The sequence below is a fragment of the Pyricularia pennisetigena genome, chromosome 2, assembly GCF_004337985.1.
Source record: "Pyricularia pennisetigena strain Br36 chromosome 2, whole genome shotgun sequence".
Classification (NCBI taxonomy): Eukaryota; Fungi; Ascomycota; class Sordariomycetes; order Magnaporthales; family Pyriculariaceae; genus Pyricularia; species Pyricularia pennisetigena.
This window is the reverse complement of record NC_043741.1, coordinates 6,639,032-6,665,890: the sequence shown is the minus strand read 5'-3', so window position 1 is coordinate 6,665,890 and position 26,859 is coordinate 6,639,032. Positions and strand designations below refer to the sequence as shown.

General features: G+C 50.7%; 8 protein-coding genes across 8 annotated transcripts; 4 read left to right on the top strand and 4 right to left on the bottom strand.

The window, feature by feature from the left end:
• Window positions 1–191: 191 nt before the first annotated feature.
• PpBr36_01870 (uncharacterized protein) lies at window positions 192–799 on the top strand (the record flags this gene model as incomplete). Its single annotated transcript, XM_029889054.1, has 3 exons — window positions 192–353; window positions 476–616; window positions 719–799. 3 exons carry the CDS (start codon window positions 192–194, stop codon window positions 797–799), a joined length of 384 nt encoding a protein of 127 aa, XP_029752596.1.
• Window positions 800–1,254: 455 nt separating this feature from the next.
• Window positions 1,255–1,759, bottom strand: PpBr36_01869 (uncharacterized protein; the record flags this gene model as incomplete). The annotated part of the gene is made up of 2 exons (XM_029889053.1): window positions 1,255–1,344; window positions 1,451–1,759. 2 exons carry the CDS (start codon window positions 1,757–1,759, stop codon window positions 1,255–1,257), a joined length of 399 nt encoding a protein of 132 aa, XP_029751593.1.
• Window positions 1,760–2,377: 618 nt separating this feature from the next.
• PpBr36_01868 (uncharacterized protein) lies at window positions 2,378–4,234 on the bottom strand (the record flags this gene model as incomplete). Its single annotated transcript, XM_029889052.1, has 1 exon — window positions 2,378–4,234. One exon carries the CDS (start codon window positions 4,232–4,234, stop codon window positions 2,378–2,380), a length of 1,857 nt encoding a protein of 618 aa, XP_029751594.1.
• An 886-nt stretch (window positions 4,235–5,120) lies between these two features.
• Window positions 5,121–5,887, top strand: PpBr36_01867 (uncharacterized protein; the record flags this gene model as incomplete). Its single annotated transcript, XM_029889051.1, has 2 exons — window positions 5,121–5,191; window positions 5,308–5,887. The coding sequence occupies 2 exons, from the start codon at window positions 5,121–5,123 to the stop codon at window positions 5,885–5,887; spliced, it is 651 nt and encodes a 216-aa protein (XP_029751585.1).
• A 691-nt stretch (window positions 5,888–6,578) lies between these two features.
• On the bottom strand, window positions 6,579–9,277 carry PpBr36_01866 (uncharacterized protein; the record flags this gene model as incomplete). Its single annotated transcript, XM_029889050.1, has 2 exons — window positions 6,579–8,403; window positions 8,505–9,277. 2 exons carry the CDS (start codon window positions 9,275–9,277, stop codon window positions 6,579–6,581), a joined length of 2,598 nt encoding a protein of 865 aa, XP_029751586.1.
• Window positions 9,278–9,647: 370 nt separating this feature from the next.
• PpBr36_01865 (uncharacterized protein) lies at window positions 9,648–10,791 on the top strand (the record flags this gene model as incomplete). The annotated part of the gene is made up of 5 exons (XM_029889049.1): window positions 9,648–9,743; window positions 9,861–10,303; window positions 10,465–10,549; window positions 10,623–10,639; window positions 10,713–10,791. 5 exons carry the CDS (start codon window positions 9,648–9,650, stop codon window positions 10,789–10,791), a joined length of 720 nt encoding a protein of 239 aa, XP_029751587.1.
• A 743-nt stretch (window positions 10,792–11,534) lies between these two features.
• Window positions 11,535–12,038, bottom strand: PpBr36_01864 (uncharacterized protein; the record flags this gene model as incomplete). The annotated part of the gene is made up of 2 exons (XM_029889048.1): window positions 11,535–11,927; window positions 12,021–12,038. The coding sequence occupies 2 exons, from the start codon at window positions 12,036–12,038 to the stop codon at window positions 11,535–11,537; spliced, it is 411 nt and encodes a 136-aa protein (XP_029751588.1).
• Window positions 12,039–14,774: 2,736 nt separating this feature from the next.
• Window positions 14,775–16,915, top strand: PpBr36_01863 (uncharacterized protein; the record flags this gene model as incomplete). The annotated part of the gene is made up of 4 exons (XM_029889047.1): window positions 14,775–15,113; window positions 15,255–15,409; window positions 15,472–16,611; window positions 16,687–16,915. 4 exons carry the CDS (start codon window positions 14,775–14,777, stop codon window positions 16,913–16,915), a joined length of 1,863 nt encoding a protein of 620 aa, XP_029751589.1.
• Window positions 16,916–26,859: the final 9,944 nt, after the last annotated feature.

The following is a 26,859-nucleotide window of genomic DNA, read 5'->3' as shown; positions in this document are numbered from 1 at the left end:
TAATATTTGCAGAAAATATTAACCAGACCGAAAAAAAATCTATTGATTGCTTAATTGAATCAAGCCTCAGCTTTGAGTCTTTGCCAAACAAATTTCCCACAACGGTCGCAAGTCACGTGTGCAGTTGTCCCTTTGTAGCCGCCTTGCAGACTTGCGCTTGTATTCTCTTCCATCTCGCCCTACCTACAACCATGTCAAACTTGGTGGCAAGGAGCAAGATGGCAATAACAACGGCATTTAGAAGATATATGCCACATATACTCTCACAACGCTGCAAAGCCAGCTGCAGGAATTATGCCACTCCATCCTCGAGGCCAGCTTCTCGCCTCGGCCCAACCCTAGATCTAGAGACTGTAAGTCGTACATGATATTCCCCAGTACACAAGCTATAGAGAAACAAATTAGGCCTAGGAAAAGAGCACAAAATGAAACAATTATCAAGTCGATTGACAACCAAACCTCATCTGGTGTCCAGTTCATCCGAAGGTCAAAAGTCCTGTCTCTGTACCGCAGCTTCGTCAGGGCCACCCACAAGATAGAAGACCCCCAAACCCGCAAGGAGACGTTGCAATACTTTCGCGCAGAGTTTGAGAGCAACAGGGGCGTCACGGATCCGGTAAGTCATTGCCTCTTAAACCCCGTGCACAGTCTTTCACAACTCGGCTTTGTGCGGCCCCGGCTGACGATTTCCCCAACCTGGCCTCTACAACAACCAAAGTCACACGTGTCGCATCTGTTGTCCATGGGCAGGACCATGTTGGGCAGCATAGAGCGGTCGGTCAACCAAAGATCATCATAGCACATATTCAAAACACGTATAATACACAGTAGCATGCCGCCCTCCTTGTCGAACAAGTACTTTGGTTTCCGGCGTGATCATTCGTCTATATTTAATTCTCTCCCTCCAGAGTCTAGTCATGGCCATCTGTCCAGTATGCCACCTATGTTATGAAGTCGACTCCAGACGTTGATCATGTATTGTTGTATATATACAGCCCACTTGCGGGGAGTTTTGCTTTTATCATCCGAGCCTGAACACCCCGAATCGAGGGTAGGCTTCAGACTGTCCGTATCGTACATTCCGCTCATTCCTGCCCCCTCGGCCATTGTCCGCCCAACGTAGCTGACAGGTCTTTGGAATCACGGGGTGTGCAGCATGCTTCAGTCTCGAACCGCCACAGCCTTCTCCTTGGGTTCAATAGAAATCACGCTTCAAAAAGAGGGGAAAAAAAAAAGGTTCGATGTTGAGTCGTATCAGCTCTGGCGCTGCTTGTGCCTCGGGTTTGCGCTGCAGATGATGTAGAGGTAGCCTCGATGCCTCTTTCCACGCTTCCTCCGAACGACCTGTTGAAAATTTCACACGCCGTCAGCCACAGGACAAATAGTCATATAACCCATCCCAGCAACGCAAATCAAAAAGAAACGCGGGGGAAACAAAAGGAGGCTCTACCTTGCAATGCTCGCACCGCTTCGTGATGGCACTGCGCAGCTTCATCCCCCTCGCCTGCTGCAGCTGACGCAGGGCCGTCTGCACAGCTCCGACCCTAGGCCTGGCGCTCAGCCAGCTGTTGATCCTGCTGCTACTGTTGCATGCAGTCGTCGTCATCGTCGTCGGTATCCTGTGCCACAGCGACCTGGTTTGCTGCGGCTGCAACAGGCAGGCTTTGTGGCCGGCGGAGAGAGATGCGCGCGCGCACCTTGACAGCAGCAGGGACGCGCCCGCCCTAGGGGCCTTGCCGAGCATCGCTATCCCGGACATGATCGCTTGTTTGCAAAGTGCCGGTAGGGCGATTCGGAATTGGAGCGGGGGGTTTTTGTTCTGTGGCGGGTGGTTTTCTCTCGGTTCTGGGACGAACGCCTGTCTGAGGATGCGGTCGTCGGAGCCAGCAAAAGAGAGCTTGACGCGATTGGATTGAGAGAACGATTTTGTCATGTGGTCACGTGCCTGGTCCCGCCATCTTAATCCCCGGCTTTTGGTATCAGAGCGAGACACACGAAGCAGTCAGGGTCCGTCATATTTAGTAAGAATAATGAAGGGAAAAAAATTGAAAAGTGAAAAACTGATAGGAATTTTTTTCATGTCCTGGGTCTGTGTACAGTTGATAATAACTTATTACAGATGACAGTTTCCCATTTCACTTGCTTGCTAATCGTGCGCAAGTCTATCCCCAGATACTACCTACCCTGAATCTTCACGAGAAATCACAGCAACCACAAATCACAAGGCTTCAAAGCAAAGAAGCAACCGGCCACTGGTCTCAACAAAGTCTAACCCACAGGTACACGACGCCCGGAAATGCTCTATCCTATTAACTGGTAGGTGAATTTCACGCCTGCTAAGAAAAAAAAAAATAAACATGCAAATCTGTTTATAAATCTAACAAGGCAATGCACCCTCTTGACTGACCCCCGGACGTAAGAAAGTCTTGGCCACCTCCGATTGCGTGCAGTCGGACCACGGGTATCCAATCTCCCTGAGGAACTTGACCAGCTCCGGCATCTCTTCATCTGGGCACTGAATGCCCGCCAAGATCTTGCCGACGTCGCTGCCGTAGTTGCGGTACTGGAACAGGCTGATGTTGTATCGCGGCCGCAGGGTCGCCAGGAACTTCTCCAGCGCGCCGGGCCGCTCCGGGAACTCAAACATGTACAGCCTCTCGTTGGGCACATCGGCCCGTCCTCCCACAAGATACCGCACGTGGCTTTTGGCCAGCTCGTCACCCGACAGGTCCGTGACATCCATGCCGGCCGCCGCGATGCGGCCCATGAGCAGCTGCAGCTGGTGGGCACGCTGCGCTACCGGCGCCGTGAGCGACAGTCCCAGCATTATGTTGGCAATCTCACCATCCGTGTAGCGGTATGTGAACTCGGTGACGTTGTTGGGCATGATGGCTTCGATGAGCTTGGCGAATGAACCCGGCTTCTCGGGGATGCGGGCCGCCAGTAGCGCCTCGCGGCCCTCACCGACGTTGGCGCGCTCTGCCACGAAGCGCAGCCGGTCAAAGTTCATGTTTGCCCCGCTCGTGATGGCGACGAGGGAACGGTTCTGGTCGGTTGACGGGTTGGCTGCGACCCACTTCTTGAGCCCGGCCAGGGCCAGAGCACCTGCGGGCTCGACGACGGACCTGGTGTCCTCGAATATGTCCTTGATGGCAGCGCACGCCTCGTCCGTAGTCACCTGGACCATCTCATCGATGACCTCCTGGCAGATGCGGAAAGGCTCTTCGCCTACTGTCTTGACAGCGGCACCGTCGGCAAAGAGGCCGACATCCTTGAGTATTACACGCTCGCCCTTGGCCAGCGACTGCGTCATGGCGTTGGCGTCATAGGTCTCAACGCCGATGATCTTGATGTGTGGTGCGATCCGCTTAACGTAAACGCCTATGCCGGCGATGAGCCCGCCTCCGCCCACGCAGCAGAAGATGGCCTCCAGCTTCTGTAGGTTGGTCTGGCGGAGCAGCTCCATCCCTATGGTGCCCTGGCCGGCGATGACGTAGGGGTCGTCAAAGGGGGGGATGTTGATCAGCCCGTCGTGCTTCTCGCGCCGGGCGCACTCCTCCTTGGCTGCGTCAAAATCCGCCCCGTGCAGCACGACATGGCCACTCATACGGGCCACGGCGAGGTGCTTGATGCTGGGGGTGCCCTCGGGCATGACGATGGTGGCGGGGATCTTGAGCTTGCGGGCAGAATAGGCTACCCCCTGAGCGTGGTTGCCAGCCGAGCAGCAGACGACGCCCCGCCAAGATTGGAGGCGGTCGAGGTGAGCCATCTTGTTGTACGCACCGCGCAGCTTGAAGCTGAAGACGGGCTGCTCATCCTCCCTCTTCAAGAGCACCTTGCACTCTAGGCGGTTGCTGAGGTTGACGGCATGGGTGAGTGATGTCTCCTTGCATACCTCGTAGACCTTGGAAGTCAGGATCAGGCGCAGATAATCCGGGTGTCCACTTGGTAGTATGAAGTCGTCAGGCACCACCTTTTTGGCCTTTCGACGTTTGCTCTCCGACGGTGGCGATGGGTTGGCGCTGTACTCTGTAAGTGAAAGACCGGTCAAGCTGGGTGTCCGTGACGTGCGCGTTGCAGTCATAACCGGTGTGGTCGGCGTCGCATGTGTTGCTACCGCGTCGCTGCAGCCGTTGGAGCCGTTGATGCCATTGCTGCCATTAGCAACGGTCTCCGGACAGGAGGATCCGTTGATCGTCGTCATGGTTGCCTCTAGATCTGACGACACTGCCATTTTCGTTGATGGTAGGTAACCTTCACTAAGACGACGAAGCAGTACAATCATGGGCGCGACCTTTGCAATTCTTCAGCGAAACCGGCGCTGATAATCAATTTTTGGTGGGGTTGCAGGGACCCGTGGTGTAATCTTGGCGCACTAACAAGGCCGATAGCGGGGAACCAAATACCGTTGAAGTCCTCCTAATGGCCTATAGACTTGCAGTAGCGTCCTGTATCCTGCGTTCAAGACGCTGCAGGTCTAATATAATACTTAGCCACTTCCAGATTAAGCGAGTAAACGAGTAAACAAAATGGGCCCCTCGTGTTAGTTAGTTGATTGGTGCAGGACAAGTAAGTCAGTCCATAAGCATTGTTTGTTTCGCGATGCATGACCCTCTGAGGCTTCAATGCACCCATAAAATCTCAGTAATAAATTGATTCACACAGGGTCCAGAACAGCTATTTGGCCAACTAAGGTTTAGGGAAAAGACAAGGTATGCTGATCCCCTCTTCTTGACCTCGTGCACCTTCCTATACGATTTACACTATTACTGTTCGAGGAATCGCTTGTGTATCACCTGTCACCTGCATCAAAATACGATTTTCCTTACGTTTGTGTTTTGTTTTCAATGGCCGATCCAACCCGCTGTGCAGGGGTTCCTGTCTATGAAGGCCCTGAGTGGCTGGAATTGTTTTGGGGCGATTTGGGAGAAGTGAAAGCTTGAGCTAGGACCACCCCACGCCACTCCACTTCGTCATCGAACTGTTTGTTTGAGCTTGCGACGTCCATGACATTGATAACAGGCATAGTTTGTACGACTTTTAGGCATAGGTCTTCTGTGACGATCCTAGTCAATTAAGATCTCTCAATTGAATAACACTACCTCCAACTACCATACGCGATGCCGACAACTGGTCCTCCGCCACCCCTGCCGGGAGATCGGCCCCTGCCATCTTCCTTTGACAATGACGAGTATGTCACAGCTTTAATCCTTACCTTACCGGGAATGTTCCGCGGCGGAGGAAAGCGCAAGAAGAAGCAGCTTTAGATACAGATAACTAAAAGAAGAAACCCCCACAACCAAATAGAGACTTCTACAATGAAAACGGCTTCCAAAAGATCGCCCGAAAGCTCAAGCAAGAGCCGCTTGTGCCGTTGGGCTGCGCGCTGACGGTGGCGGCCTTCACGGGAGCGTACCGAGCTATGAGGGCGGGCGACCACGGGCGAGTAAACCGCATGTTCCGCTACCGAATCGCCGCGCAGGGCTTCACCATCCTCGCCATGGTGGCCGGCGGCATCTACTACAGCGACGACCGCCACAAGGAGCGCGAGATGTGGAAGGCCAAGCGCGAGGCCGACGAGGAGGAGAAGCGGCTCAAGTGGATCAAGGAGCTCGAGGCCAGGGACGAGGAGGACAGGCTGGCAAAGGAGATCATGGAAAAGAGGAGGCAGCGCGCCGCCGCCGCCGCTGCCAAGCGCGAGGGCAGGGCCGTCGTTGAGGACAAGGCCGCAGAGGGCGCCGGTGCCGCCGCGGCTGCGCAGGATGCCAAGTCGTCTTCTGGACTTAGCTGGTCCTCGGTGCCGGGGTGGTTTGGTGGGAACAAGACCGATCCCGACTCGAACGCGCAGACGAACCCGGGAGATGCTGAAAAGCCGGCAGAGAAATGAAAGAGTGTGCCCTCTCTCGTTCCTCGTGTATACTACAGATTGGAAAAGGCGTTTTCTTTTTTTTCTTCTTTGGGGTGGCAAAAAATCGGGGATACTCTAACCCTCGGTGGACGATTCGTCAGTTACTGATGAACACGGTGGGCCGATACCAGTGTAATATGACGCTATCTAGATGTATCAATATCTTTACTCGACTTTCTGACACTAGAATTGGCCTAGCTCAAATTGTCTACCCGGATTCACACCCTAGGAATGATTATCTAAACCTATGGAGCATCATCAGATAGGTCTAGACGCTATAGCTAGTTTGACAGATGACAGGCACCTCGATGATCCATCTAAGCGATCTTGACATTGCATAGATTGCTTCAAACGTTTTCCCGATGCTATATTTCACCATGAATCACGACTTGTATCCTAGGCGTTCCATTAAATATTTCAGACTTGGTGCAGTGTTTCACCCTGTGCATTAACCGACGGATTATGCTTCATTATCATGACCCCATTGCTATCTATACAAGTTCTGATATGCCCACATATCTCATGCATATATAATCTGATATATCCCCACCCATAAAAAATAAAAAATAAAAAACACCCTGCACAAACCTCAACCTCCAGTTTGGTTCCATCACTGCTCATGAAACTTGCCCGTTCGGTGCGGCACGAATGGATCGTCAAGTGGAGTAAGTCAAAATAAACACTCTTTCATGTTTCCTCGATGCCCAACATTATACTCCACCCATCTCGCCACTCCTCTCCTCCCCGGCACGAGTAACGGTCCCGGGTTCATAACATGGCACCCCTCGTACGTGACGCAAAAGGGCGGCGCCGTCGCGTCGGCCATCACGAGTGCGGTTGGTAACGGGTAAAGGTGTAGCGCCGAGGCGTGGTCCCAGTGCACGGGACGGATAGCTGTGCGAAACGGTGCCAGATATCCCTGGTCTAGGATCGTCTTGACGAGCTTCTGAGCCGCACGTACATCGTGCGGCACTGCATCTGGGCTTGGCTGTTTTGAAGCCGCGCTCTCAACGGCCGAATCAGGTTGTTCGTCGACTTCCATGTCTCCTGCTCCCGGGGCGTCATCTGAAATGCGCAATTCGTTGTTGTTGTGCTCCGTGCCAGAGGAAGTAGAGGACGAGCCTTTGAGCCGCACAGCGCTCCGCCGTAGGCGCGCCGATATATCATCGCGGAAGACCACTATTTCGTGATTTGGACCGAACAGCGTCACGCGACTCGGGTTGGTGGTGAAGACGGCCTCGCCCCCAGGCCCGTTCGCTCGTGAGGAGGACCCTTCAGCGTTAGCGGTGGCAAAGGCGCGACGAACTCGTGATGTGAAGAGGTCTGGGACGGGCTTGCGCGGCAGTGGCACGGCGGCCCCTGCGCCGAATGACGAGGCCCAGCCATCATTATCGCCCGGAACGAAGACGAAAGTAGATTCTCGTAGGAGAGACGGGAATTCAGCCAGAGTCCCCGCGAGTGAATCAAAGTATTCCTTATACTCGATACTACCACCTCCGCCACTACCGGTTAGTCCACCGGATCCGCCTCCGCCACCTCCACCTGCTCCGTTCCGAGCCATGACTGCCTGGGATGAAAAGTTTCCTGCAAGGACAAAGGCCAAAGGTGTAGTAACCTTGTTGGGTTTCGTGCTTGCGACCGTGTCATCGGCGCCATCGTCTTCGCTGCCATCGTTGTCCGTCTCGTTGGCATATGTTGCCAGGATCTTGCGCAGCGCCTGCAGAGCGCGAGGCTGGTCGAGATTAAGCTCGCCTAGGATGATCATTCGGCCACGTCTTGGGAGCGTCGAGGAAAGACTAGACTCAAGTACTGATGCGGCCATATCTTGTCGAGAAAGCTGTGGTTGGCGCAATAAACGTCTTTCTAGCTTTCGCATCCTTGGGCCCATCGCACGCTCGCTCCCGACCCCCAGAAAATCGATCCATCCGAAGCCACCCCCTATCGTGTGCTCCAGTCCGTCGCCTTCTGGTCCGCTGACACCCAGTGTCGCTCGCCTCTTCTCGCATGGCGGCTGGCCGATGAAGAACCCCTGAAATCGACCGCCAATGGTGCCACCAATTCCGCTGCTGCCACTCAGGCCTTTTGCGGTATGGTCATCCTCCTCCTCGTAAACACCATCGATGAGCACAACCATTCCTGGAGTAAACCATGAAGAGTCGTCTGGAATGGTGGCTGCTTGGGTGACGTCCAGCGCAATGGTTCCGGTAAGGTCACTAACGGCAAGGTTGCCTGCCGGCATTATCACCAACATCCCTAAGAGCATATGGTGGCTGCCATGCCGGCCGAGCAGGTTGGCGATGGGTGTGATTTTATATGAGTGTTGCGATGAGAGGGCTGATGTTGAGCGGGAAAGTGAGCCACGTTTTGTGTCAGCGACGGCGGATGTTTGAAAAGCTTCGTTACGAAGAAGGCGCTGATGGATGACGTTGAATCGATTGCGAAACAAAAGTGTTTTATGAGAAGCCGTTGGTAATATCGAAGGTTTAGAGGCATCCCTGTTATTGGTGGTCTGTTAGCACTTCCGTTTCATTTTTTGTTTCTTCATAAACCCTTATATGCTTCCCTGATCGCTTTTGACACCTGAATATATGTTTACCTCTCAAAGTGCTTTTTCGCCACGTTATAAACCATCCGTGGTTGTTCATATGCCCCAACAACCTTCAGCCACTTTCTTGGATCACTGAGCGTATCTTCCTCTGGCTCTTCCTCGAAGTTGAGTCCAGACATGCCCATACTAGACTGGCTGTCATCGCGTTGAAGCGAAAGAGATGGTCTCAGACCCAGGCGGGTGGTAGAAGAATAGTCGGGTTCCTTTGAGGGGTCCAACAGAAGACTATTCTGTCGAGCCAAGCCTTTTCCGCCACCCGTCACAATCTTGCCCCCGACCATGTTACCTTCCAGCGTCTTGAGGATATCTTTCAATATGGGGCTAGCCCCATCGACTATCACTCCGCCATTGCCAGCCTTCCACGATTTTGCCACCTCCTCGAGCACACGCTCGGCCAAGCCCTCCTCGCGCCATCCTGAGCCACAATGCCGGCCAACAAAGGACGCCAGCTCTTGCAAGGCAGAAGATGTGAGTGTTAGACTGTGCTTTTTGGTAAAGGTTCGGAAGGCCAATGGGCGGAGTGTCGCTGGCGGTAAGAGGATCGGGAGGATGGCTGCCCCGGCGGGCTTTTGTGGGTTGAAGGGCCGCAAGGTGTGAGCTGGTGTTGCAAAGGCCGGCGATGACGACGGTGCTGCACTCGAGAGAGGGGGAGCCGCCCGGCCTGGTGTCTCCCTGATACCGCCGAAGAATCCATTGCCGAGGGGCTTCTGTGCCCGCTTCTTTCTTGGGCTGAGTCGCGGGGGACTCTGTGTTTCACCCATGACCTAGAATTGACGGGAATAATTTGTGATTCTCTTTCCGTTCCGTCAAGTATAAAAGCTTTTAAAAAGCTAGCTCCCTGCGACAGTCTGCTTTTGAGATTGATGTTGACTAGAGTCATCCGCAAAATGCTGTGAATAGAGGAAGAGTTTAAAGTGAGACGCGTCAAGAGACGCGGACGGTGAATCTGAGGCGCGTTAATTGAGATTTTGGTGGAGCTTGCCCCACCATCGAACATTGCAACAGGGATCAAGCTGCTAAATGCCGACAGGGATGATAATGGAAAATACTTTGAGATTATGACGGCATCACCGCCAACGATCAATCGTAAGAACATGCTTCACCATTGATAAAATTTATCAATTTGCTACGATGCTCCTTGCCACGAGAATATCAACGCCTTCGCGGCTTTTAGGGCCCGGCCTTGTGTTCCGAGCAATGAGCACGTTGCCTAACAATTCGCACATAGTAAGTTGCCCTGCATTGCTTGCGGTCGATGGCATTAAACAAGCAGTGGATCGATACCTGTACGAGGAAGCTTGAATGCTCCCCAATGCTAACTAGGCCGCCCATTTTCTCGTGCAGAAAGTCTTTGCCGATGCTTCAAGGCCAAGCACGCACATCCTCACTTACCTCGAAACGAACCCTCCCAGTCCCAACCTAGCCATCGGCACGACGACCGAGGTCCCTCCTACTCCGCGCTCCTTCTCGGAGAACCCGCGCTTCCTCTCCATTCTCAACGATGTCCTGAAGCAGCATGCCCACCGCGACGAGGGTCTCCGGGCTCAAGCAAAAGCTTTTGCCTCGCCCGGCGGCGCGACCCTCGGCTCGGGCGGCGTCTTCTTCCCGCAGCAGCGACGAAAGAATAGAGGCGACGGCGCGAGCGCGGCTGGGCTGGGTGGCGGCGGCGGCGCGGGGGGTTCGTCGGCGGGCGGCGCGAGCGCGCAGGGTGGTACTGGGGGCGGGGGCGTCGGTGGGTGGGTGCACTTGAGCGATGTAGGTGCAGCTAGCCGTTTATGCCAGGTGACGTGAGTAGCGACTGATGTTCGGCGAGGTTTGTTCTTGCAGTCAAGAAACCCGCCTGATTATGGGCGCATAGCATGGTTTGTACTTCCCTCCTCGTCTCATATGTCTGCATCCTGATTGTCTGGTGACATGGCTCTAATCACATGCCCGCCCGGGTTTTCAGGCCTGAGGACATTCTCGGGAGCGTCGAGGTTGACGCCGAGGGCAACCCCATGAACAACTTCCAACCAAGCGGAACGTACCGTATAGTGAGTCATCTTTGCAGGATAGGCTTCAGCTGTATTGCGCGCAAAGAATACTAACATGACGACCTGTGACAAGTTGACAAATGAGGGAATGTAAGTTACACCAATGACTCCTCGATATCTCACTCAACTTGGACGCGTACCTAACACGAAGGACTTCATTCAGCCTGGGACTGAGCCCATTCCTTCGCCAAAAGGTGATTGAGAAGCTCAAAGAGGAAGAGCAGAAAGAACAATTGGCTTAATAGGGGCACAACTCTCTGCAGTCTGCACGGCGAGAAGTCATCAATGTCTGACGGGAGCTAAGCAGGATTGCACGTGATAAATAGCGGTTTTCCGTCGTGTCTGATAAAAACGGTCACAAAAACTGTCTATGTACAACAATGTAGAATATTTATGCATCTCTAGCCCATCTGAGGATGTTACGAACATGATACGACCACGATAACTGTCTTGGAGCTTACGTACCCCGAATCCGGGAGATGAGATGTGTAGACTAGCACCGAATTTCACCCGGCGGATAATTCTTGGCACGGGCTGGGCACCGTAGACCTCGTCGAGGACGGGCTAATTGGTCTCGGCATCTGACTGCAGAAAGTCGGGTCTTACCACTTGACCACGCGATAGTCCGCATTCTGGTCTAATGCTTGTCATTTTCCCACATGCATTGTCAGTGCTCTTTTTCTCGGGAGTCACTCCGTTGGTATCTTCCTGAATGCATGAGGCCAGACGCCGACGAGAGGTTTTGTATTTTTTTTTTTTTTCTTTGTTTTGTTCATTTTCTGCCTTGGCTTTTTCGCCCTAATGAAAATGCTCTGTGACCTGTAGGATACAGTTTAGTATATTTGAGCGCGGTTGATTGGAGACAGGGATGTCAGGTGGCGCACCGCCTTGCATACTGCACATATCTACCCTTGCAGAGTTCAAGCAAGATTATAGGAGAAATTCTTATACCCAAAGTCAAACACAACATTGAGAGATATTTGTGTCACCCATGTGGCAAAATGCGAGCAAACATTTGTTTGTTGTTGCATCGCAGCTCGAGTATTGACAAATATCGTATATTGTGGCTTGAGATTCGTAAGTCAAATTGTGACTCTCGAGTGATCAAGGGAGCCGAAATATTGCTTCCTGCTGAGATTGTTTCTTGGCCAGAGAAGGCCGTTTTCTTGGGTGCAGGCAACCTGCGGGTCAATAACTCGGAAACACCCAAAGGTTGTTTTGTGGCGGACAATCCCGGGAACAGGTAACGCCAGGACACCGCTTGGCAATCAGCGCAACCATGTTGGATTGCTATTATGCATAACTCTTGTATTATGGTTCTCTCATGTCCTTGTTCGGACCAAAATTTGCCATGAAAAATGCAGTGAGACCCAAGAACTTGGAAACATGCAAGTAGGATGTGATCATAATCGTGGCACAGACATTTCAGCGGGCTAGTGATCTTATAAGGGATGGAGGCGGGCAAACCAACAGTAATGGAGATGTGCATGGAGGGAAGATGAGGCCCAGTGAAACACCGCTCATTGCTGAGCTGAGCGTAAAGCTGAGCTAGGCGAGAGCTGCAGCAGAGACCTGGACGACGGATGAGGGAAGGTCAATCATAAATAGGGGCAAATCTGGCAAAAAATAGACCAGAAGCAAAGAAGCATGCGGCACGGAAAGTGGTGACACAAAACAGAGAAAAAGAAGGAAAGAATCGTAATTGTCAAAAACAAAAACATATGTCAGACATCAACCGGTGTTTAGGGTGAATGAGTGCTCACCCAAACCCCATCTGAGTCCGATCGATCTTTGGCGCGCGTGTGGCAAATATTCTGTACCTTTGCGATTACTTACCAGCGGCGAACATATGGGTAAGAAAAAAAAAACCATAATAGGCGAAGCCAGCTTGCCTAGTATACATGTCAAAAATCCGGGGAGGCTATCTTCCAGCCCTCAATTTATTTTTCTCCCCTACTGGGCGGTTGGATGATCATTTACCGCAAATCGACAAAGAGCGCCAATAACTAATTATACAATTGAGTGGCTCATTTGCTAGCAGCGCAGCCTCGTAGATTTGCCAAGATTGCGAAAGTTGTTTTTGCAGATTTTCAGAGGAGCGACGAGACCATTGCTTACTAGCCCTGTCGATGCTGATTAGCACATGGATCAAGGTCCATGATGGCAATTTGTGCCTCTGTCTTAGATTCTTTTGATTGCGGTGGGTTTTCATGTTATCCGATCTCCTTGTGATCTGTTCGTCCATACCAAGAAATTCCGAAAACGTGGAACGTCAAATAGACTTTAGTAGTGGCTTGGCAAGTCAAAGGAAACTTGCAGGCTACGAATTCTACCCAAGTAGGCCTAAATTTTAGGTCATGCCAGGTCTAGTTATCTATTTCGGGAAATTGTCAGGCTGCAGTGCATCACGTGAGCTCTTGGGGAGCCTTCTTGTTGTAACACACGCCACGTCATTGTTGCTTCTTGGGAGTCTAGCACATGGTTTTTTTTTTTTTTGTTTTTTTTTTCTCGAACCTGAACAGCCACTGTAGGCTTGCAAAGGCAGGCAAGGAAGGCAAGTCGGCAAGCTAGAGCAACAAATCGCTTTTCCCGAGGACTCTGTCTTCGCTCGCTAATCTCGATATGCTTTGTAAACTGTCCGATTCGCACGCCGTAATCGCTGACTGGCCAAGAGAACAAGCCACTTTGAGCTGAGAGCCGCGCAATATATCAGAGCAATCTATGGATTGCCAATAACCACATTCTATTGGCAGGTGGTTATACTTGCTTCCTGCACGCTTCGTCCCTTCAATTTGGAATATATTCTTTTAGCATAGAAGAATCCCCGCGCGCGATCGGACCAGGTCCCCCAGGGAATAAAACACAGCCTGGATATTTGTGGACTCGAGGCAGCAGAAACAATATCCGAGCTATGGCTTGGCTAGTGCAGCCACGGCTCCCTTGAAGGGGACTTGGTGACTGGGAGCAACCTTGCGCACTGGCCGTTGTCCCGGCTCTCTTTTCACGCACACAACCCAAGGCTTTGCTTCTCAGAGGCCCACTTTGACGCCTAGCTCATTTTCCCTTCTTACTATGGGTTGCTATGCTGCTGTGCGAGCCAAAACGGTCAAGGTCCTTCGGGGCGCCGTTGCTGACATCCAACCTTTTGTGTATCAATGCACTGCAGGTTACTGCGTCTATGGGATCCCATATCCAGCTTCGCTCACCTGAATGTAGCGACCTAGGCTAAAGGAAGGATGAGCTGATACGGCCAACGGGTCTCACATACCTCTTGCGGTCCGCGGAGGATCGGGGTTTCTGTGCAAGGAACATCTGTGAAAGAGAAAAAAAAAAAAAAAAAAAAAAAAAAAGGACGCACGCAGCTGAGGCTGATGAAAGGAACCAGCAAAGCAACTCACCCAGGCACGCCCCCATGGATCCTTGCCATTGCCACCTCCATATTGTGGTGGCAATGGGCTTGCCTGGTGATATCTGGGCCCCCAATACTGGAGGGCAATATTCCCGTAACTATTCGCACCACTGGCCAGCCCTCTTTGACCATGACGGCACCTTTCAAAATCGTGGAGCATCGGGGAAAATAAACCAGAGGTCGAACTGTCACTTTAGGGCTATCAAACCCGAACTAACACTCTTGGGGCGTGAAGTTACCGGCTGGGCCACCAATACGAGGGCTCGAGCCGAGTGAATCAAGATCTAGCTATATCGGACTTCCGTCCCGATAGCCACTCAATAGACCACTCTTCACCCCGCCCAGGCTTACACAGCACTGCAAAGACGACAGGACCCTCAGCCTCCAGCCCTGCAGCATGTATGCAACCCAACGTTAGCTACATGGGGGCCGGGCCTCGTGTGATTCCCTGGTAAGCGAGACATGGAAGCGGGAGCTCGGCAGCCCGAGTGCTTCTTCTGCATGTTCCTAGCTGGGGCTGGATCGGCAGTGCCATGGGCTATCCTAACCTGCCTTGCGCCTCATCACTCTATGACGGGGACACGATATAAACTTCCCTACTCCCTCGCTTTCTCTAGTCCAGATCTACATTTGTGCAGCAGCAGCCAGCAGTTCAAGAGCAATCTCATACTCACTGCCTCCGGTCCAACGGGCTCCTTTGTATACACTCGCTCATACACAGGCGCCACGTTCACACTCGCTCATCATTGCCGACTAGCCTAGTCAACTGGTCCCTTGGTTCGATTCACAGCAAACAACCAGAGACACACAGTCACAATGCGTTTTACCGCCTTCGCCTCGGTGGGCCTCAGCAGCCTCGCGGTCGTCACCAATGCCGCCATCGTGACTTACGACTGGACAATCGACTGGGTTCGGGCAGCTCCCGATGGCTATTCTCGCCCCGTCATTGGTGTGAACAACCAGTGGCCCTGCCCCGCGATCCGGGCCAATGTTGGCGACACCGTTGTTGTCAACATCAAGAACAACTTGGGCAACCAGACCACTGGTATCCATTTCCATGGTATCCATCAGATCGGCTCCAATGAGATGGATGGGCCAACAGGCGTGACCCAATGCCCGGTGCCACCTGGAAACACGTTGACCTACTCTTTCTATGTGAGTGATCTCCATCCGAACTCGCAACCGCCTGGCTAAATATATCGCAAACCTTATGATCCGATGGCTAACGCTTATGAATTTGACAGGCTGATGCGCCAGGCACATATTGGTGTATGGGATGAATCCTTTCCTGAATAGTGCCGAAGAAATGCTGACATGAATGCTCTTCTAGACCACTCTCACAGCCCCGGTCAATATCCTGATGGTCTCCGTGGTCCCCTCATCATCGATGACCCCAAGGACCCATACAAGGGCAAGTACGATGAGGAGGTCATCTTGACTGTGTCGGACTGGTAAGCTTAACCTCAGCTTCTTGCAATCATGAGATATCCGGCCGACTGACAGTCGATCGCAGGTATCACTCGGAGACTCTTCCACTGGTCCGCGCCATGCTCACCCCTTCCAATGACCGGTTCTTGCCTCCGTTCCCGGACAGCATTCTTATCAATGACGGGCAAAACACAAACTTTTCCTTTGTCAAGGGCAAAACCTACCGCTTCCGCATCATCAGCTATGCCGCTTTTGCTTCGGCCATGATCCAGTTCGACTCGCACACCATGCAAATCATCGCGGCAGATGGTGCCTACACCACGCAGACCCAGGCCTACCAGATCCGTCTCTCGCCCGCCCAGCGCTACGATGTGCTGATCTCGGCCATTGACCGTGACAACCGCAACTACCCGATCCTGTTCAACCTCGATATCAACCGTGACTACGAGGTTGACCCGGTTTGGACCAAGAACTACACTGCTCAGCTTGTCATGGACCCCGCCAAGCCCTTCACCACTTACGCCGTCAACCAGTGGCGCCCTCAGGATGACTCCACCATCAAGCCCTACGATGTTGTTGCCGACGCCATTCTCCCCCCTGCCGACAAGGTCATCACTCTGGACTTCACCTTCTGCAAGGATGAGAACAACTACCCCCGTGCCTGCTTCAACAACCAGACCTTCATCATGCCGCACACTCCCACTCTGTACACTGCTGCTACCGTCGGCGAGTACAACACCAACGAGATTGTCTACGGCAACGTTCTCCCCGAGATTGTCCAGTATGGCCAGGTCGTCGACATTGTTATCAACAACATCGATGCTGCTATTCACCCCTTCCACCTTCACGGTCACCACTTCCAGCTGCTCGAGCGCCCCAAGTCCAACACCGGCGTCTGGCCTGGTCGCAGCGGAGGCTACAACACCCTCCCCGCTCAGCGTGACGTCGTTCACGTCAACGCCCACTCGTATGCTGTTCTCCGCTTCAAGGCTACCAACCCTGGTGTGTTCTTGTTCCACTGCCACATCGAGTGGCACGTTGAGATGGGTCTGACTGCCACCATCATCGAGGCTCCCGAGAGGATCCGTGGCAAGACCTTCCCTCCGGACCATATGGCTGCCTGCAAGGCCATGGGCATTCCTACTGCCGGCAATGCTGCCGGAAACACTGTCAACGTGCTCGACACTACCGGCTACAAGGAGGTCCCTGACACTGTCTACCATGGGTGAGTCCACCCCCACTCTTTTTACCTTTACCCTGGGACAATTTACCACAGAGACTAACGCATCCCGCCCATTAGTGCCATGTACTACCCGCTTGGTATCCCAGGCCCTGTCGCCCCGGATTCTCCTGTCCCTCCCACCAACAACACCGGTGCTACTGCTCCCACCAGCACCACGACAGCTTCCGCCAGCGCTACCTCCAGCCTCAATGTCGCCGACCTCGTTGACTTGGATGAGGACCTTACTTCTGCCGTGGCCTTGCGTGCACGCCGCAGCAAAAGGCAGTCCAGGCCTGCTCGCCTCTAAATTTTCTTTCCTTCGCAGATTTGTCACTGTCGATCAATTGTACAGTCTAATAGAGTCAATCGCTCATAGTTTGCCTCGTCCTTTTCACGCAGCCATCTAGAGATCTACGCCCCATCATGCCCCCGCCCATATACCTCCCCCCCGACACACGAAAACGCAAGCCTATCGCCGTCTCTGGCTGTGCCCGATCAGTCCAGGTTCTCACTATTATAGACCCAGACAATAGATGTCTGTTGCTTGGAAGATTGGGAGCTTGCTAGGAATGGGGATTCTCTATAATCATGTAACTCTATACTATCTCATATTGAGATAGATTTCTTTTTTTGGGTTTTGTTTTTTTCTTCTTGCCCTCGTTCTTCTTTTCCTTTGTTCCATATGTACTTTTACAATTCATGCATATACAATTAGCACTGGTGGCAATAGCGTTAATGGAGGTTGATCTTCTACCCAAATACTTTTTCCTCTCACTTGGTGCACTATTCTTGATATTTTTGGGTTGCTAATCTTGATGTATTTTTGGTGGCGGCAAGACTTTCGGTCTCATCCCGAACTTAGTATCTTAGCTATTATTCCCTGTTCTGCTTTAGATTTTTTTTCTGGGATTTGCGTTGGATTTCGCTATTCGCACACTACTGTAGACTCTAGATTGACTTGGCCAAGTGTTTTGGCACCGGGAACTGGTCCGTGTGGCGGGCTTGTCTTCGGTTCACTGTGTTTGATTGCACCTCTTTGTATCCTTGCCCCAGCAACCCTACGTAATAGCTATTCTTAGTTGGCTACTGGGACGTTCTACGCCTAAAATGGTTTGACTTTGTGATGACATCTTTGTTCATGTAAACTTGTAGGCTTGCAGTCTGTTGATATGTCTTGGAAACCTGCCTCTTTTTAAAATTTGTCATGCCATCTTCTCGGCCCGTTGTACAGGCTCAGCATATTGTAATTTCCTTTAATGGCTGGCAGGGCTCTTTTGTTCTTTGAGAACGTCATATCTACCACGGTGACGGAATCTGCGATCTACCCCATAGCTCACAGGGCCAGACCCAGACTAGAGCCTGTCAATTCGGGGTAAGAGGCGAGGCATTCGTATGATAACGTAGCTTTTGAACTACCTAGATGGCTTCGATTTGGGCTTTGGGTAACCGAATTTATGCTTATCCTCTGGGGGAGAAAAAAGAAATACTGCTGTGGTTTTTTTGGTTTTTTTTCGTCCGGGAACTTGTTTACAGGCTCGTGCTAAGGCCGCTGCAAATTTATACGATGTAATAGAGAAAACAAGAGACACAAAACAAACCCCCATGATAGGTAGAAAAATCTCCGGATGGCCAGTGCAGAGCCAGCAACCGGTGCTCGGGCCGTCATTCGGAGCGAGCTTTGTAGCTATGCGCAATATTATAAAGCTATGGTATAGGACCCTGAAGTACGGGTTCTGGCACTTGTGTGACGGGGGCTTCAAACGGTTTTTGTGCTACCGAAAACACCAAACTAACCTTTTGAGNNGGGGGGGCCTCATAAAACCCGTCACACTTGTGGAGGCTAGTGGGCAGCCGGAAGAAGGTGGCTTCAACTCGACCCTTGCGGGGATTTTGTTTTCTCTAGGGCATGTTAGTAGTGGCGTCGTGTTCAAGACCCTGTACGCGCTCGTAGTATGGTAGTCTCTGGCCCTCTTTCACCTCCGGAATTAATGACGGCGTTATGGCACGTGACGGGTGCACCCGCGTCGTTGGTGATGTACTCAGCTATGCCGGGTCATCTCAAGAGAGGGGTACGGTTTTCTCTCCCGAGTTCCCGGGCGTGATGAATTGGTTCCAAGATTGCCGGGTTTTCCGTAGATCTCCGGATGCAACTAGAATTATCCGAAGAAGGGAGGAGGGGGTGAACCTCAGAGGAGGCCGTGGATCTTAATACGTATGATATCAGAACCGTCACTCGCGAGAGATATGTGCTCGGTGTGAATCGCAAGCTCAATTAAACATGCCGGGTGCTTGGTAGCCCGCAAGCATCAGTGGCGGGAGAAGCTAATGCCAATATCACTTGCGTCGTCGGTGAAATCTCCTGACTGCGGTGGAGGACTAGAGTTCCGTGGGGCGCTGTTGCGCGTTATTGACGGCGTCACGATGGCCGTTGATCAACTTGACGGTGCTTGAAGCAGCAAAGTGAATTAGTGAATTTTCTTTTCTGCGAGTATGTTGCGCGTCATTTTCTACTGAAACAGTTATCGCGGGCATTACCTTGTCGAGAGGTACGGTTCTCGCTGCAATCGAGTTGTAAAGACAGGCCCTCCTTGCTCTACCCACCCCGACGGGTATGTACCCAGCGTGGAACAGGATTGCCGGTCAGTGACTATCGACTATCCCTGGGCTCAGAAGAGGTGGGACAGTCGACATGTTTCTAGAAACGAACTCGACAGGAAAAACACAGCTTATCTTGTTATGAGCTACTTCATATCTGTTTGGCATACCTAGGATGGAAAACTTGTTTTGTTAGCTTTTTTATGCACAGCCTTTATCATTCTCCCATCATTGAATAAATGATCATGTGGTCCAACATTGTTCTTGGCCATGATTGATGTTACCTCGTTCAAGGATGAGATTTCTCAAAACAAACAAGACAAAAAATGGTTTCATGCTCATCCGTGGGGATGGCCGGACTGGGCATGGTGGAGAGGAAAGCTTTTCCGTCAGTCCCTCTGGACTATATATGCTTTGAGTGCCGGTATCATGTCAGTTCTTTTTTCTAGCTTCTTCAGGAAATTCTTCGACATAAACTGATGGGGTTTCGTTGCCTGCTAGTCACCTCTGACCCTACCTTCAAAGAGTGGAGGCTTTTGAGGGTTTATCTGCTCCTGATAATTTTTATAGGTTAGGTTTTGGAAATATCTTGTCGGGTATGACTAGTTCACCGAAGTTGTAATGTATTTTATCCCAAAGCTGGCTTCTTGTGCGATTTTGCACAGCATGAAAGATAAAGAAGAGCGGGATTTCCCCAATTCATATTTAAGGAAGAGGAGTATTATGTGTAAGTAGAGTACGATACTTGGTAACCAAATCTGATTGAAAAGGAAGAGGTGTTTTTCCTACAGCAACAGGAAAGCTGACACTATAGAGCTCATGCCGAATAACCAAGAAACTGACGTGACACTTTCCTATAGACCGAGCCCATATTTGCATCGTGAACTACTACAAACTAAACATATCCAACTTCTCGAGAAGTGGCAAGGGTCCAAGCACCCGATCACAGCCGATCTTCATCCCCAGAAAGCTTTGACAGGCTGCAACGTCAACTTTGTTTTTGTCAATTTGATTTTTCTCCGAGGAATAGTTAGTTCTACCACTTCTCGATCCCGGCCGAGACGTCTACGAAAAAAAACAAACAAACAAAAAGTCCCTTTTGCCACCATGCAGCAATGAAAGTGGGTTAAGATCGAGAGGTTTGGGCCCCTTATTAACATTCCTCCGAATTGAGCAGAGCTAAAAAAAAATCTCGGATTCCGGAGGCACGGCCGAGGAGTTAAAAGGATTTAGAGATGGGCGATTTCACAGGTTAACAGATGGACGGAAAAACAATACATAGCATCGGCTAGAGGACTGCGTGGCCGTCTCTCTTTGCTGCCGTTGGGTCTATTTTGCCACCGTAATCCTGCAGAGCACACGCAATGGGGGCCGGAGTGAATCCAATCTCTGAGGTGGTACAAAAGCAGGGCAGCATGCATTCAATCATCTCAGCTATGAATGACAAACAAGTGAATTTGAACCCAAGACCTTTTTTTTTTGGTGACTATGCACAGGATCTTGCAGCATGAGCTGGGTCACTGACGGCTGGGTACAGGGTCGGTTAGGAGCACAATCGATTAAACCAAGAAAAAAAGGGGTGGGGGGCGTGTTTGACAGCGGAGAGTTCACCTATCTGATTGAACCAACGATTGAGGATTGATTAGGTTTCCCTCTTTTTTTGTTGCTTGGTCCCTTGTATCGGGGTACTATTTGTGTAAGTCCGCCGGTTTTGGGCCGCACATCAGGAGGATAAAACATGGGATGGGACGAGTAGGGATGGACGGGCCGGTTGGAGCGAGGCGAAGCGAAGTCGTAGTCAAGGAAAATAGGGCAAATAAAAAGATTGGATAAAGAGTCTACAGACGCCACTTCATCATCAGTCGGGACGTCCGAGGCTTGAGGATTGAATCAGATCTCTTGTCGTCTCATTCGGAGTACAGATAAAAGAATTTGATCTCATCCGCTGCCATGTTTGGGGAGTGTAGAGTGTGTAGAAAAGAGGGGGTGTGGGACGTGTAAGCTGTGTCAGGATATGTACGTCTCGGCGAAAGACATTGACCGCAGTATGCAGCATTGCAGCGGTTAATGAGAGAGAAAAAAAAAAGACTTTTAAACAAACCAAAACAGCTAATGGTCAATATTGTCATTGGAAGATATCCACGTCAACTGGCGTGGTTCTAAGGGTAAGCAGAGTATTAAAGACATCTTACAGACAACACTGCCATAAACGGCAGGGTCCTTGTAAGTCTGAGCAATTTGATTGGTTGGAGATGGTTATCTCGGACTGGGAGCTCCCATGGAGTAGGGTACTTTACTACGGAATGCGCCAGAATATCAACAGCCATCCTGTCACATGCTTGGTTGAACACACCGTCGTTGCTCGCTATGCATCCCAATAGGAACGGGGCCGAAGGACTGGGTCCGGTCTGCAGCAAGACGTGCATGTAATATGTGGCATTTTAAACTCGTATTAATTCGTCACATAAAAATTGCAACTGTAGGCGAATCATCTCCAAGTTCCCGCTCAAGTGTCACCAAGAGCTGCATTGCGGTGAGATCCTTTCCCTAATCCGGATTCAGGTGGCGCGGACAGCCGAAGGAACAAAGCCAGCCAAGAAGACAAAGAAGAAACGATACAAACACCAGAACACAAGGCTTTTCCCTCGGACGTGGCGCCCCGGAATTAAAGGGCGTAGAGCAACGTGTTCGTCGAGGGAAGCAAGGGAAACAGCCCTGATGGCGTCGTAGAGGCTGTTGCACCAGCCATCTTTTCAGGTGATGGCGACAAAAAGACTCCCTCAAAAGCCAAAAAACAGACAAAAGGCAGGAAGAAGAAGAAGACAAAGAACTGCCATGAAAGCCCTACGGCTACTTGGTAGACCGCCAGTCGAGCCATGCATAACTTTGCATGTGTTTGTGATGGGATCGCTAGTAGAAATCTGCAGCAAGGCACCCAGGGAATTGTTGCCAAGTGAAAGGAATGAGACGAGAGCCTCATCCTGCGAGCAGCCAACCGAGAGACCGATGTTCTGCACATGCTGAGCCGGCCGATCGACACGGTGTTTGCTTAGCTATTTCCAGTATAACATAAATGTTCTTTAGAGTATTTTGTTACCGAAAAAGATAGACAATGACCAGTATACAAGCCATTACGAAGACTTACAAATCACCCTCGATCCATGCATTTCTAAGCGGTCAAAAAAAAAAAAAAAAAAAAAAAAAAAAAAACAACAACAACAAAAAATCCGTGTTTCTCAAAGATCGTGTCTCAAGCCGAGATGCATATGCAGCCTCGCCATAACCATAACCAAGGGGAGGGGTGTGTGATGGTGTGTGTGCGTTGGTGCGTGCATGTGGACAAATCCAAAAAAGAATTCTGTAATTTGTTTCTTACGGGAAATTCAGACATGGCCGCTAACCAAAGTAAAATATGCTTGATGCAGGTGAGCACAGCAAACAAGGAGAGAAGGCAAAAAAAAAAAGCCTGGGAGGCAGTAGTGTGCTTTCCCACAAAAGCTTCACCGGCCTGCACGAGATATGCAAGCTGAAAGCGGTGGAGAAGCCCGTGGCTTAGGCAAGACCATACGGATATTATTGTCCGCATCAACGGGTAATCATCGCATCACCAAAGAAACAAGGTGAGAGGCGGAGAAAAGTAACATGGAGCGACCCTTTCCTGGCTTAGTCGTGTTCAAATTGAGCTTGCAGCAATTTTCGATGTGGGCTTTCTTTTCTTTTTCTTTTTTTTTTTGCTTTCATCACACTTGTGTCTTTGAGGTTTACTATGAGCTACGTACTTTGCAGGGAAAGTAAAGATGCAACAAAGGAGAGGTAGGCTGGTGTCGCCCGTTCGGGACCCACCAAACAACGGACTAAAAAAAAAAAAAAAAAAAAAAAAAGGGTCTAAAAAGAAAATTGAAGCAAAACGAAGCCAGTGGTGAGGGGCTGAAGAACAGAAAAAAACACAGCGCGGATATGCCTATAATAGCGATCGCTAAGCATTTGGAAGGACATGCATGGTAAGCTGAGGTTGCCCGCAGCTAGAGATAGGACAGTGAGCCCGACAGAACCCAGCAAAAGCAGCATGCAAGGCAAACGCAATCAAGGCAAGATAATGGGAGGGCGGCTGATGCATATTGAACAATTGGATTCGATATTACGTGATGTACACTCCCCGTGACTGCATGTGAAGCAAGATCGGACGTCCGGCGCACCACACACTACCAACAAGAATATTGGATGGAGATACATTCAAATAAATCCATTGGAGCGTCAAATAGCACACTGATACACGAAATGTGTAATAAAAAAAATAGAGGGGACAGTTTGGCAAGAAAATAACCATGGATCTTTTTTTTTGCCAGGCGGCGCCTATGGAGAGCGCCTGGGTCTCGGTTTCGATGGTAGCCGGAGCCAAAAGAAATACCAATTTCCTGTCCCGTATTGCCTTGAGCCGTGTTCGGAATTGCATACACCAAAAGTGGTCGTGATGCGTTTCTTTTTCGCTTGGCCAGTCCCGATTCGAGTCAGCTACAATATAGACTGTAAAGCCACACCGTCACGATGCCAGTGTTGGTTGAGAGGGTGTCTTGTTTTGTTTTGTTTTCTCGGCAGGGTGCGGGACATGGATAGGAGGATAAGTTGGCAGTTTGGACTGTACTGTAGCACCACGTAAACGTCCAATCTGAGACACGCGAGACGAGGGGAATAGGGAATCGGGGACAGGGGGGGAGGATGATGGAACGGATGGCTTCTAAACAATCAAGAGAGGCTTCTAGATGTTGGGGGTGTTCGTCGCAATCGACAGGCATATTCAGTTTTTCTGTGTTTAAAATCTGTTAAATGTTCCATTGCCAACACACACAAACCCACACCATCCCGATGCGGAACAAAAATTGACGCCAATTTACCGATGACCATGGGATGATGAGATCACTGACGTGAATGAAGGCGGAAATGTTTCGCAGGGCTTACTATAACCAGGGAGAATAAAACCTTGTGGGAATTCAAGGGCCCGTCTGCACATATCGAACCCTGACAGAGTCTTGGTCATGTAATATGATATTAGGTTGCGGGCAATTATAACTCGACTACCCTGTGTTTCCCCAGCCGAGCGTGATGTGATAATCGATCGATTGACTGATCACTTTGGCAACACTGTGAAAGCCAAGCAATATTTGGCATGATTTTATTACAGTGCTCATATGCTTGACTGATTTTAGGGCCCATCTGAACGCCGGTTGCAGATGCGGTGAAGCCCGATTCTTCCGATAATGATAATGGAAACATGAGCAGGTAGCCTGTAGGGCACAGGGGGGGTCCATTTGATCTGCTTTGACCTGTGGCCTGACCTTTTCCTTTCCTGACCCGACCTGACCTCACCGTAGGGCAAGCAACGCTCTGGCTGAGCAAGGGATCGTGATTCTAATCTTTGCCCGTCTAGTCTTCACTTTCAACTCGGCGTTTTTCTTTACCTCTCCGTTTAGATCATTTTCTTTTTTTTGCAGTCGTTGATTTCCCATCTGCTCTTCAGCGGCTACACTCCCCACAGATGAGCCTGGACGATCACGCTTGGGACGAGCGGTGGCAGCCGGCCAACGTTGCTCGTTTGGGCGGGAAATTGTACTGGGTAACCATTAGGAAGTTGACATAGAAACGAAGCCTTAGTTGGCCTTGCGAGGCCCTGGCACAGTGAACCGTCGTAATTCCTTTTGACCTAGAAACACGGGCGAGGAAGGCTTGGAGCCAATGTTTTTTTTTTTTTTTTTTTTTTTTTTTTTGTTACCAGGAATGTAGTTCCACACGGGTTCCAATGGAACTTTTGCCTACTAGAGCCTGTGCGCTGTTGCTAGCTCGTATCATTACAGATCCGCGTGAGAAGAAGAAAAATATCTTGGCAAGGTTGCGACCGGTTCAAAGGAAGGAAAAAAAGACTGTGAGAAGAAACAAACTTGTGGCTCCAGTTCCTGAGGCTAAAGCAAGGGGTGGGGTGGCTTCAAACAAAGACAAGTGGGGACCCACATTGCCTTGACTGGAATGCTACGTAGCAATACACGGCTGGGATTTGCCTACTATCCCCCGCAAATGGCCCACCTGGCGCAGGTACCGTTGAAATCTCATTGGCAGTCCGCGTCACTGGTGCGTGCCTTGGACTGTCGCGTGGGCGTGAGGCTCCCAACTGAATAAAGGAGAATGCTTGGACCACACCTGTCAGTGCGGCTGGAAGTGTGTTGGTAACGCCTTGGCGACAACCACAACGAAAAAGAAGTTTGGCCGCCCTGCAAATTTTGGCAATCGAATCAAACCAACCAAACGAACCAACATACGATATGTTTTTTTTTTTCTGTTCTTGTAACAAATTGGTAGGAATTGCCACCCTTATCAGTTCAATAATTACGCGCCATTGTCATGACCATGTCGCTTGCGGCGCCTGTTTCGAGAGGGGTAAAGCTCCGTTCGGATGTCCTTGGGGAAGGCCGAGCTAACAGTCCGGCGGTGGTGGATGAGTTGCGAAACTGAGCCAACCAAGCCCATCGACCGCCCAAAACAGACACACAAACACAAAGTACACACACATTCACTCAGTCATACACTCATACACTCTCACACACCAGGCACACGGCCTGAGCAACATTTCTTCTCTTTATTTTTTTTTTCTTCGCCATATCGAATCCGTGCGTTTTTCTCTCTTTCATTTGGCTAGGCACCCAGACAGTGGCTACGCAGCCGTGCCTACCGCTGAAACGATTACACATGCATATTCCGTATTTTGCTACACTTTCTGACTGGGGCGGGACACATTGCAATTAACCCGCCTGGTTGATCTTGATATGCAGCCATCGCCATACTGTATTTGCATCGGGACTTGGACTGTGGACAGGACATACAGACCGCTGTAATGAGCCAGTCCATCGTAGATGCACTGCACCGTATGATTATGTGCCTGGCATTGAGATAAGGTACGTACCTTACCAACGCAAGCAACATTATGCAATGCAGAGGGCGGCACATCACATTTCGCACTATCACCTCCGGATGCATTCCCGTCTCGATGTCTTTTGTTTCGTTGTCATGATCGAGATGAAGATGCATCATTATCAATCATGTATTGAGACAGACACGTATGTATCTCATTCTTCTGTTTGTTTGATTTGATTTACAATCAATCTTTTGAGCAGCCTTTCCCGCGTATCCAAGGTACCTGTCTGCCTAGTGGCTGGGCTGGGGCGCTACTTGTCATCAGAGCGTTGCTTCCTTATCGGGTGATGGCCCATGCCTGCTTACAGTACAGGTAGGCTATACACTTCTAGACTGCAGAGAAAAAAAAATTGTGCTTTCTACCGGCAGGTACGTACTACTTTAGCGAACAAAGAAGAGAGAGAGAGAGAGAGAGAAAAAAAAGAAAGGTGCCTCAACCATCAACACCACCACCACCACCACAAAACAACAGGTCCCAGGTTGGGTCCATGTCAGCATATGTCACAGGGCTCCTAGTGGATGCTAGTCCCTTAACCTCTTACGGAAAGTAAACGTTTACTGCCATAATCTTGCGAGGCAAAGAAAAGAGGCTTCGGTCACCGACCGGATCCACCCTCGTCTGGGCGCTGCCATCCAACCGGAAATGTACAGGGATCAAGGTCTTGGACGCCGCAGGGGCGTGTCGCTACGACCCCT